Raw genomic sequence first — 12378 nt, 5'->3', positions numbered from 1 at the left:
TGTTTCCCCCCCCCCCCCCCCTTTTGACATGAGATGACATTGACAACACCTGGCTCAATGTTTCAATTGCACCACTGTTCCTGAGCTTTAAAAGGAGCTGTCTTGTGCAAGACCCATTTGTTTGAGATCAGTTCAGGAGAGGAGATGCAGCCTTAAGCAATTAGTCAGTCAAACTCTCCTAATGAATAGGGACCGTTACTCATTAGGGGCCAAAAAAGATTTAGTTGTATCTGAACTTAAAAAGCCGAATTCTGGCCTCAGATGAGCCCTGTTCTTCTCTACCAAACTGAGCAGTATGGAAGACGAAAGTGAAACTCTGCTTGTGTAAAACAACACAAACCCCATGTCTTCCTCCTTAATGAGCATACCCCATAAACTAAATCCATGTAATCCATAGCAGTAATTTTGCTAAACTTTTAATCTTCTCTTCTTCTTCATTTCCCAATCTTCACTAGCCCTTTAACATACAATAGTGCTCAGCTGAAGAATATTGATGCTTGATGAAGCTCTTCCTGATCTCTGCACAAAACCTCTGCAAAGCCCTGGTGGCCCCCAGTGCTGCTGAGAGCCTGAGCCAGGGGCACTGCACACCCTGTGGGCTTCACCCTTTGGTGTATTCACTGTTGCTATTGAAATAATCATTAAAAAATGCAGCAAATAGCACTGCTAGATGTAGATGCAACAGGTTTGAAGGGGACATGCTCTACACTACCCAGAAATATATTCCACATTGTGCTTTGGTAGTTTTTAGACTTACATGCATCTCCCAGAGGGAAGGTTTGGAGTTCCTGTGAAAGGAGTGTGTGCCATCTGCCAGAGGACTGGGAACATGAACTCCACATCCCCTCCTTACCCACTGGCATGCAGGCCCTGGGCACTGCTGGCTTGGAGGCTAATAAGGGCCAGAACTATAAGAAAATAAAGAACAATGCCCCTGAATGAAGATCCTGAAACTTAATCCTTCATGTAGAGACTCTGCTGTCCTCCCTGCTTGCTCTTGCACAGGCTGTGTGTCACTCTGTGCTGGACTCCACATGGCTTCTCAAGATTTGCTTGAATTACTGCCTTTGTCTTTCGTTTCCAGGCCTTTCTGTTCCTGTTCCCCTTGTGCTTGGGAGAGCTCTTTGCTTTGCAAGGATCCTTCTTCCCTTTCAAACCCACTGTCCCAAATTCCACTCCTCAGAGAAGGTTCTCAACTCTTATTCTCATGCATCTCTAAAGCAACCCTCTTAAGCCATGATCAGAATTCCTTGGGCATGTTTGGAAATGTTGTATAATTAGAAAATACACAACCAAACATAGATCCTGCATACAAGCGGAGCAGTCCCAGCTTGCAGCAGCATCTTGAGGACCTTCACATCCTGGCAGGGAGAGAGAATCACCCTTCCCAATGAGAGCAGGTCGTAATGGAGCATCTACAGGAGTTCCAGGGAGCTGCTGCTCCTGAAGGCAGTTCATGGGATCATGGCAATAGCTGGCCTTTAGTTACCCTGACATGGCTGTGGAGTTTAGATAAATACATCAAGATTTGGTAGGCAGGATGCTTAAAATGCTGGAAGTGGGCTAACTCTGTTGCCCTCAAATCTCTACTTGCTTCTAAATCACTCTATAATTCTATTAAATGTAACGTGGAGCTGCTGGTCACACATTTTGGGAATGCACTCCTAACTTGAACCATTTCTCAGCTTTCCAGAGCCAGTGCTTTTAATACTCTGCTGTTGTCCCTTATGAATCTAAACTTGGTATTCATTTTTTGTTTCTTCTTCTCTTAGAGCCAGCACACACCTGCAGAGCCAGCCAAGGTGTCTGCATTGGCTGGAAGCCCCTTTGGAAAGGACAGTGGTTGGAAAGCAGGTATTAAATGCTGTCAAGCACTGGAAAACTCTTGCTATTTCGAAGAGCAAATGCTGGGAGGATCTGTGAGGAATAACTTATTCTGAGCTGTAACTAAAGCATTTTCATTTAGCGGGTAAGCAATCAGAGCAAAATAAAACAACTGAGTTACATTGATGGAAGTATAATCTATCTATCAATCAATCAATCCTGAGAGCATCTAGGGATGACAGTTTCCAGACACGAATCCTAAAGGCAGTTTGGGAAGGGTTTTTGCACTGCATTTATCAAGATCAGATTATTTGAACTGGAACATTCATTTTTTCTTTTTCCTTTTTTGTTAAAATTCATTTAAGCTGTACCCTCTTTCAAGACATTTCAAAAGACCATACAACCTCTAATAGTACCCCAGGAGATGCTGGGCAGGTCCTGGAAGATGTCAGTGACCTTAATTTTACTGGCTGTAATAAAATCAAGAGCACTTGTCACCTCATGGAGCTGTGTCCTGAGGCAACATAAATGTTTATTGTATTTCCCTCCCGGATTGCAGATTTTGCTTGAGTATTAATTAAAGATTGAGGGATATAAAGTGAAACCCCAGAAGACAGTCTTGCTATTTACTCCTTGATTAAACCAATTAAACCCTTGTCTACTCAGAAAAATCTATGAGCCATTTCAGCGGGCAGCAATCACTAGGAAGAAGATTTATCCAGCCAAATAGTGTGTGCTGCATCATTAAAAATTGTCAACAATAAACAAATGGCCTGAACTAAAATAAAATCAGTACAAAAGTATCTGAGCCAAGGCTGAATCAGAACTAAGGTCTGAGTGACAGCACAGGCACTTCTCAGCTTGAAAGTGCTACCTGAAATCTGTTTCCCCAGTACCAGCCAAGTGCTGTTCCTCTGGAAGTGCTGGTTTAATGTGTGCAGTTACTCACAGTGCTGTCTCTAAGTGAGCTGCATAAAAATTCTGGTGCTGTGTATTCGCAAATGCATCAGAGCACGTTGAAGGCTACTGTTTAAACTCCTTGTGTACTAAACTGACATGAACCTGGAGCAGTGATTTTGCTCCAGATGAAGCACATCCCAAAAAACCTTGCTGTGTGCTTTGATCTGCTTCCGATGGCCCTCCCAAAACCCAGGGAGCAAAATAATTTCACTTTCTTGTGTTTTCTCACAGAAGAAATTTTAACAGATGCCTTCTGTGACAGGCCAGAAGCTGGACAGAGTGTGCAGTATCTGCGGAAGCTGAAAGAATGTTTCTCCATTTTGGTTCTTGATATTAGAAAACAAACAACCTCTCAGGAAAAAAAAGATTGCCCAACCAAAAGCAGCTTAAGGTCTTAACATTCTTGTATTACAAGCTCATGTTATCATAAAATCCAATGCCAAGTTTCCTAGTTCTGCATCTGAGATTATTTTCCTTATAGTCATGGAAAATGATTTCAGTGAGAATCAGAGAAACTGAATTCCAAAAATCCAAGCGAAACATGTCAGGACTACCCAAATTCACGTGGTTACATCTGAGGTGTGTGAACTGATGCCAAGCTGATGGATGGAGACAAATTTGGATCCCTGTACATTGAACAGCAGTAATAGCAGGTAGCACTTGGTTAGTGCTCAGCCAGTTCTGTTTAATATTTGCCACTACTTGTAACTATATAACTATTCTTTATTTTCATTCAGGAGAATTTGAGGATGACAGGTAAAAGGAAACATTTTCAAAAACAACCTCCTTTTTTTTTTGTGAAATGTAAAATAGGAAAGGTCCAAATTTTAAGAGACGTAAAGTAACTGCAGCTTTCTTTGAACTCAGTGGAACCAGCACTGCATGCCTCAAATTACCCATTCCTACCCACAAAACTTCAGAGTTAAGATGGGGACACCTACAGTGATGATTTGATAACTGCTAATTTTGGTGCAAGTAACTTGCCTACTGCTTTACAGGGAGCTGGGTGCAGAGCTGGCACTGGATTCAGTCCAGGGGAATTTCAATTCCATGTTGAAATCAGTATGGCAGATCACGGGTTTTCTTAGTCTGCTGCTCTGAACTGACTGAAAATTAAGTGGAACATACACAAGTTTATTTCGACATCAGGTCTGCAGTGATTTGAACTTCACTGAAGTCTTCTAGCAAGGGCAACTCCAACCCATGCTGAGATAACCTGCAGGTAACCAGGATATTGTAATATTACCAGAGTATTCAGGAATGAGCTGAACACACCTCAGTGTGCTGGGGTTTGGATCCTTCATTTATAGAGCAGTAGAAATGTGCAGAGAACATTTATAAAAGGAACAAATTTGTATTTTCAAGTTACCATGCAGTTAAGTAAAATCAACTGTGATTTGTTTTCCTTTTACGATGATACCTTTAACTGTAGTGCTGTAAAACATCCATGTTTATACTACAGAAGTTCTTCATCTATCACACATGCTCTGCTATTCTTAGCTCAGCTAAAATGATACACAGTTTCTATGAATGCCCAGTTTTCATCAAAATGAATGGTGTCTCTTTCCCAAGCAAGACCAAACAAAATACAATTTTATAGAATATCTAAGTACGATGTGTCTGCTTTCCAAGTAGAAACCTGATTTCTTAGGCATGATTTAAAAATCCACTAGAACACATCATGTGTGGTTTTTATTAATCTGTATTTTTTAAGTATTGACTTTAGGCTTCTACTTAACCTGGAGCAAATTCTCCACCTTCCAATGGAGGCACCTGAAGTACACATGGCCTCCATGGGAAACTTCTGATTTTTAGATAAATTGCTGAAAGATAATCCTAAATGAAACATTACTGTTTCCCCTTTGTTGTAAGATAGAAAACATCACAGGCCCTAGTACATCTAAGGGAAAAGATCCCAAAAGTTCTAAAATATTTGAGAACTTCTACTTGTCTTTAACAAAAATTTAAAATAAGTGTTCTTGAGGAAAATAGTTGTTAGTGTGGAATATTTGGAATCTAGTTCTATTAAAATGCTAGAAAAACAGTGTTTACAGGGGTAAAATTCACAGCTGGTCCTTACAAACCACATACATATGCAAGGAGTGGGTGGGAGTGGGAGGGAGCATAGCAAGGCCCTACCTAATTTTAGGTGCCAGCCTCATGATACAGAGCTGCCATATGTTAAAGGTGAACATAGTGGGAGGATGAAAGAGATTAACTAGAATGGGTTTTCTAGGGAAAAATTAGTGTGTCCCAGCTCTGGGGTTTTATGCTGTTCCTGTGTGATTCTAAACTAGCATGATATAACCATTAATTAGCAGATATGGCCCTCCCTGGGAGGGCAGTTCTGCACAGAATCTTTCTCCTACTTGAAAGTTAAACCCAAAGACTCCTAATTCACAAAATAAATTCAGTGATAGAATGGACACTGTTTGCACTGCTGGATTTTAGTGCTAGAGCATGCAGCAAAAGTGAGATTTTGTTCTAGTGGTGGTTGGTTACAACACTTTGTTAACTCATTTAATGCCTGAACTAAGCCTGGGCAAAACCAGCCACATGAAAACTTTGAAAGTGAACAAGATGGCCTATCCCTTATTTACAAAACTTTTCCCATCCTAATGCCTCCCAGCTGACTGTAAGTGCTCTCACACTCATCTGGGTGTAGGTGATACTTTATGAGGGCTCATTAGCCCCTTTGTGTTTCTGGGACTTACAGATGAAATGCCTGCTTGGGACAGGAATTTCTATTAGAAAATCAGTAATTTAAAAATGCCTTAATCAACCATAAGTAAAATTAATTAATGGACCTTTTTACCTTATTATGTGGGGTCTCTTCAATACACTGATCTTCCAAGTTCAAGACAGAGAATGGAAAAATGGGGGAGGATCCAGAGGAGGGTCACCAAGATGATGAGAGGGTTGGAGAATTGGCACATGAAGAAATGTTGAAGGAATTGGGTTTGTTCAGCCCACTCTTCTCACAAAGATGTTGGTCAGAGACAAGAAGCAATGGGCATAAGTTGCTTCAGGGGAAATTTTGACTAGACTAACAAAATATTCTTCACTGTGAGAACAACTAAACATTAGAACGGGATACCCAGCCAGTATAAAAAGGATTGAAATTCCAAATGTAAATTGGTGAGGACACAGGCACCAGTGCTTTGTTTCTCTTGATGGGGCATGAATCTGGTGCCATGTATGAATGGTGGTATTGCTACATAAAAATACAACAGTGCTTGTCCTCTCTGTTAAGGTATACCAAGTTATCTTAAAACATATCCAGGCCCAAATTCCACCTTTACTGCCCAGCAGGAGAGAAGTTACATTTGCAAGGAAGCTGATCCCTATCTACTGTTGTAATTTTTGTCCTTCTGATAACTGTTAATTTATTTTATTTTAGTAAGACACTTGAACTTGCTTTTTTCCAGTGCACACTGAGCTGTAACTCAGAGAGTCTTCCATTACACTTTGCTATTCCATGGTAAACCTGTACAAATGAGCTTAATGGCCAGCCCAGAATCAGGTCAGTTTTAGCAGTCTAAAGGGTGGTTTCTCACACTTGCAGCACTGAGCAGTCCTGACAACCTGATTGACTGAAAATAATTTACTGAGGCTGAAATGATTTGCTGGATAAAGTGACAATTTCAAAAGTTGTCCTAAGGTCAGGATTCACGGACAAGATGCAGCTTTCCCTGGTAGGTACAGGGAGCTTCTCAACCCTATGTAAATGTTTTATTCATGTCACTTATTCATGTAAGTGGGTTTCACTTTAGTGTGTAACACAAGCCAGCTGGTTTGCTTCTTTTAAACTCTGATTTCTCATGCACCTCATATTGCTACACCCCTTCAGAGATATTTATGGAAATTTCACAGCAAGCTGTCTCAAGCTTATGTGCTATTAAGATTCCATTCTGGGGTGTTTACTGCATTAGATTTATAATGTATAGATTTATGGACTCAGCTACCTGATGGCCCAATAAAGCATGTTGGAACTGAAGGCAACTGCTAATTAAAATAATATTTGATTGTCCTTAGCATATTGTAAAGCTGCTGTGGATTTAAACAAAGCCATTGCAGCTTCTATACATCCTCAGTGCACAGTAAGAAAAATGGCAATTCACATATAAGACCAGTTCAATTGTGGCCTCACTTTCAGAATTCTAACATGTTTTCCTATTTGTACACAGGGAAGTGGGCTAGTGTTGAAATACTCTTAAGCCCCTCATGGCTTTGACTGGACTAAAAATGAATGAAAGGATTCTAAAATAGAATAAAAGGATTGACATTCACAGCCAAAGAGAACAAGGTGACAGCATTAGTACCAGAGCTGTGAAGTATCGACTATTCTGATAATTCCCATTTAAACAATTAAGATTAAATCCTACTGGAAAGGATCAGCTGATAAAATGGTCCCTCAACTGAGTTCCTCCTAGAAAAAGGATGTTTTCAAAGTTGATTTTCACCCTGAAATCTCCACCATTTGATGTTAGAAACAAGGGTCTGTGCAAGCCCTGCTCCTTGCTCCAAACAGTTAACTTCGACAGCTGACTTCATACACATTAAACAGTGTAGTAAGAGGTATGAATTGCCAGGCATGCAAACAGCCTGGCTTACACTCTGCAAAGGCATTTGGAAACAGTGATGAAAGCAAAATAAGGAAATCGTTAAAAATAATATTAATTACAGTGATGTGTTATTGAAATTCTCAGTTAACTCCATTCTAATGAGCTGCATTAAGAGCTCTAACACCACTTCAGTGTGGTGATTCCACTCAAAAGAAGTTTTTAGCCAGTGGTCATAAAGGGTGATTTCACACCCTTCTCTGCAATTAAATAGATAAACTTTCCTTGCCTTCCTTCCTCACAAAGACTGACAGGCAGAACTTTTTAGGACAGATTACAGAAGGTAACAGCAATGGAAAACCTGGGCACTGTCACCAGGAGCAAATGAAGAGAGTCACTAAGTCAGATCTGCAAAAATTCCTGAAAAAGCTTTTTCATGTGAACTTGTGAGTTTCAGCAAGTGGGGACAAGATGCAAAACATCTGATGCTTTCTGCAAATTAGACTTGCACCACCTAGAGTAGCTGAGATTCTGCTGTTGCTAATAAGCATCTGCTTGTCACATCTGCAATGGTTCAGCATCCAAGTGCAGAGCTCAGAAAGAAATGTCTGCACATATCCAGCAAATCCAGCTTTCTGCTGAGTCATTGAGATACTTATCTGTACAAGAAACACAGGAACAAACCCCCCAAAAAAACCCAGAACAGATGCTTCAAGAATGTGTCATTTCTTCTATTCGGATTCTAAATTTTATTTGCTATTTTTGATAATACTATCTTCAAGCTTAGTTTCCAGTTACACAGGTACAAACCCAGAGTATTACCCAGAAAAGAGTCCAGCATCCACCTTAACTTCCCAGCTGTTCTATCATGTCTCCCTGTATGAACAGAGCCCAAGGGAACAGTGCTCTATTTTAATAGTTGCTCTTGTATTTATTTCCATGACTATGAAATTGGCTTTTAATTCACTTTCATTTCCTAAGCTATTTTTCGACAATTTTTTTGGGTATAAATCTCATGTAGTAACCTACATATGCCTGAAAATAAAAGGCACCCTTTGATTAGAGCTGGAATGCAGGATCGTATACAGAGTGTTTGGAAACCTCTGCAGAAAAAGCCATGTCTGCTTTAATACATCTCGTTCGAGGCAGCACGGGGTGAAGCAAGGACAACTGAGCACTGTGCTTGAAAAAAAGGAAAAAAACCTCTACTTTTCTTGGCCAGTAAATGCATCAACTTCAGTGTTATTTACATGACTTTTGGAAGAGTACGGGATAAAAGTAATTTATTTGCTGCCCTTCCTCTGTTTAAGGAGACTGCAGAAATCCACCTGCAAAACCCTGTGTTTCTGGCACCTGTAAGAATTAAACAACGTGAAAATTTCAGTAACTAGAATAACTTGCTATTAACTAGATCACAATACATATGGAATGGAGGTGAATTATATTTTTTGCCACTTCTTTCAATCTTTTAGAGGAATAACAAAAAAACCCCATATTATATAAATTAATCTCCACTATATTCTAGAAAAAACAACAGCATACAGTACAATGTGCAATAAATTTTTCCATTAATTCTAGGACTGAAAATGTGTTTATTTTGACGTGCTTCTATTTCAACTTTGACCTGTTTACCCCAGAACTACTCACTTGATAAAATATTTGATTCCATCAGCTGTGTAAGCTTCTTCCCATCCATAAGGCAGACCTAAGAGGAGATAAAGACATAAGAAGTCTCTTGAAGCTCAAGTGACACAGAGAACATAGTTTTGAGGCAGTGTAAGTTACAATGCTGTAATTTCAAACAGTATCATAGAAAGATTATAAACCAATTCCTACTTTTGTAATATGTAATAATATAAACAATACAATTTAACAAATACATGCTGTGCTACGAAGCTACTAGCTTTGATGATTTGATGATACATTTATTACTAGATAATACTTTTTGATAAGTATCATTTGATGACATTTCTATTACTAGAATGATGAATAATACTTTTAGTAGGGCACTACCCTATATTCCTTTAAAAATTAAGTTTTCCAAACAAATCTTTACCTTTTAAATAACTATTTGCTCAAAACTAACTCTTTGTAGGGTTTGAAAAGTGCTGGAGAAAAAAAGCATCAGTCACTGTGCAGAAATGCTCCCACTTTTGTGATACTGTACTGTAAGGTATATAATGGCAAGTGCAAGGTCCTAAAAAACTGGCTTGTATATACATATAAAATATATATAAAATTTATATATATATAAATATATATGAAATTTAAATATTCAAGAAAAATTGTTCTTGAAGTGTTTTGCCTGAAACTCATCTCAAAATGTTAGTGTCTTAGGAGTTAAACTATTTTTGTTCAAGTCCCAGTGTATCTCAAAGACCAGCTCATTAGAACCATCTGTGAGCCTGCTTTAGATTTAAAACTTTTATTTGGAAAATGTGCTGGACTGCACGCACCATCTGAGCTTTGAAAGCTGCCTCCTCCCCAGGACTGCCTAAGTGCACATGTTTATTTTTTAAATGTCTTTTTTAAAAGGCTGGTTTTCTTCTGTTGTCACACCTTTGTCTCTAGTGTGGTTCTTCTCTTAGAAGTCTGGGGAGGGATAACTTCAGTTCTCCAGTATAAACAGAGTTCATTACAGCTACTGAATCAGGACGGGGCACAGTGGAACTGGTACAAACCTTCTCAGAAGGAATTAAACCTGTAGGCACCAAGTGAGGAGCCAAAGTAACCAAAACTCCAGAACTCAGGAAGAGAACTTGAGAATTCGGAACTAGAACAGCACCGTGATCAGTCAGTACAGCTTGAAAAAGAAAAAACCCACTGGATTGATTTTTTTTTTTTTTTTTTCCCTATCACTTTTACCCCCATTAGTCACTTATCTCAGGCTTCTTCCCATTTTCAGTTTAGAACAGATCTTTACAATCTGTTCCTCCAAACATGACGCCCACTACCTTTCAAAGAGAATAATCCACAGCTACTTCCCTTTAAACACAAGGTAGATGCTGCGTAGAAGTTCTCAGGCTCTGACTCCATTATGAAGGGAGGAAGAAAAGGATGTTTTAAGTTATAAATATGCTAGACATGCTCAGTGGTTCTTCCTTCCTCTCCCATGAAAGATGGGACCTTTATTCAAGCATGGATATTTTCTGACTATTTAAATGGCAATGGGATTCATCCCTCAATTGCTTCCATCTGCCCTGGCCTTTCCTTCTTCCTGCATGAAACATGCATGTCCCAATAAATGACAACAAATTTGCTCAATTATGAGTAAAAGCCCAGCATCTGCTCTGTGCTCACACGGATCCCCTACATCACCTGTTTCATTTATCAGTCATAATTACACTTTTTTCACTGGTGATTTGATTAAAATTATGGCTTTTTTTCTCTTCTAAATGAAGAACCCTATGTAGGTAGCAATAACTGATGCTCTGTATTCTTCCCTTACACACTGAAGACTGCTTTTCAAAAACACTGAATACATTTGCCTAGAAATGAAACTGGAGATATCTCCAGAGCTTTATTCGCCTTTTTGACTTTGTGTGTGTTAGATTGTATATCCTATCCATTCTTTATATGCTTCCACGTTCCACCTACATCTGTAGGTTTTTTAATGCTTTTATTTTCCACATTTTTTACTTGCTCTCCACTAGTTTTTCAGTGCTGCTCCCTTTATTACTTTCCTTCCCTTTCAGATTTGTACTTCTGTTTCATGTATTTCCCCTGGTAGCCAGGAAGCTCTCATGTTTTGCATCGTATTTCCCCAGACATCATCTCCACTTCCTCCAAGCTTGCTGTCTCCATGAATCATTCATAAGTTGATCTACTTCCTCCTGCTCTATTTTCTCACACCCCCCAGGGTCAAATTTGTTGTCTGTCTCAGGACTTGCTTTGAAAGGCTGCTAAGCTCTCACCTGGAGTAAATGGGAGGTAAAGGAGCTGAAAAAGTCAGAAAAGCAGTCTGAAATATACAGGATTTAACCTACATAAACTCCAGCAATCTCAGATTTCCTGCATATTTATAATTTCTCGTGTGAACTGCTACAGTCTATTTGATGAATCTTCATAAATAATATATTTGCCTGCAGTTGTCTGCATAGATCATCTTAAGAAATTACAGATTTACAGTATTTAAAAACTAGTTCATTTCAGCAGAAAATACAGGGCTTCTTGCTATTCAAATACTTGTGACTATTTACCTTCTGCAAGGTGAAGTGAGAAAACACTTCAGTCAAAATACACAATAACCTACCAGCATTTTGTTCTGAGTATATGCATTTAATTAGGGTTAATGCCGAAGAAATGTCTGTAATTCTCTGTGAAAAACAACCAAGGAAGCGGCTGCTGTTGTTTGCACCCCAGCACTACAGCTGGTCAGGGTCCCTGGGGACTGCTCCTCCTTCCCCGAGATGCCTGCTGGGATAACCACTGCTCTGAACTTATCCAAAGCTGAGAGGAAATGAAGCCCTTGGGCAAACAGAACTTTCCTGATACCTGATAAATGTGGAGCTCATCGATCTTTATTGCCTCCTTGGCTTAACGGGACAAAAACTGCACCAGCACTGACACTGCGGGTCCCAGAAAAAAGGAGATGAGCATCAGCCCAAATTATAAACCCGTAGGAAGTGACAGACATGGAAGACTTTGCCTGCAGTTCCCAAGAGAGAATGTGTGTGCTCTCCCCTCAGTAACACTGCACATGGCATAATCCCTCTAAAGGAAAAAGGGGGAAATACATGTATTATGGGAAAAGCCTCATTTTGGGCAGTTATTAAACCTAGACACTGCAGTAATGTTGTTGGGTGATTTTTTTCCCTCTAAATAATCTAGTTAAAAATCATTAAAGCAAAAGATATGTGGAGATCAGCAGATGAAAGTAAAACAGATACCACAGCAAAATATTCAGTTGACTCAAAACTGCAGTCCTGACTGACATCAAAATACTGCAATCCAAAAATGCTCTATTTTGCTTATTTTTTGACAAAATTACTTAAAGGAAATGAGAGATTTAGAGCCTACAGAATTGCTCAAA

At 39.4% G+C, this 12378-nt stretch overlaps 1 protein-coding gene across 6 annotated transcripts in view; it reads right to left on the bottom strand.

Moving 5' to 3' along the window:
- Positions 1-12378, bottom strand: part of STXBP4 (syntaxin binding protein 4) — an 80708-nt gene that overhangs the window by 19444 nt on the left and 48886 nt on the right. For 5 of the 6 annotated variants that reach the window (XR_001863599.1, XM_017739176.1, XM_008637576.2 and 2 more), the window contains one exon: positions 8994-9051. Coding sequence is in view for 5 of the 6 variants with exons in the window: in XM_017739176.1 (XP_017594665.1) it covers positions 8994-9051 (58 nt within the window). In the remaining variant the exon portion in view is untranslated. Of the gene's footprint in view, positions 1-8034; positions 8700-8993; positions 9052-12378 lie in introns of those variants that run through there. The other variant, XM_017739177.1, reaches the window with a different exon arrangement.

The sequence above is a fragment of the Corvus brachyrhynchos genome, unplaced genomic scaffold (assembly GCF_000691975.1).
Source record: "Corvus brachyrhynchos isolate BGI_N302 unplaced genomic scaffold, ASM69197v1 scaffold407, whole genome shotgun sequence".
Lineage (NCBI taxonomy): Eukaryota > Metazoa > Chordata > Aves > Passeriformes > Corvidae > Corvus > Corvus brachyrhynchos.
The sequence above is the reverse complement of the archived record's forward strand: the minus strand, read 5'-3'. Positions and strand labels throughout refer to the sequence as shown.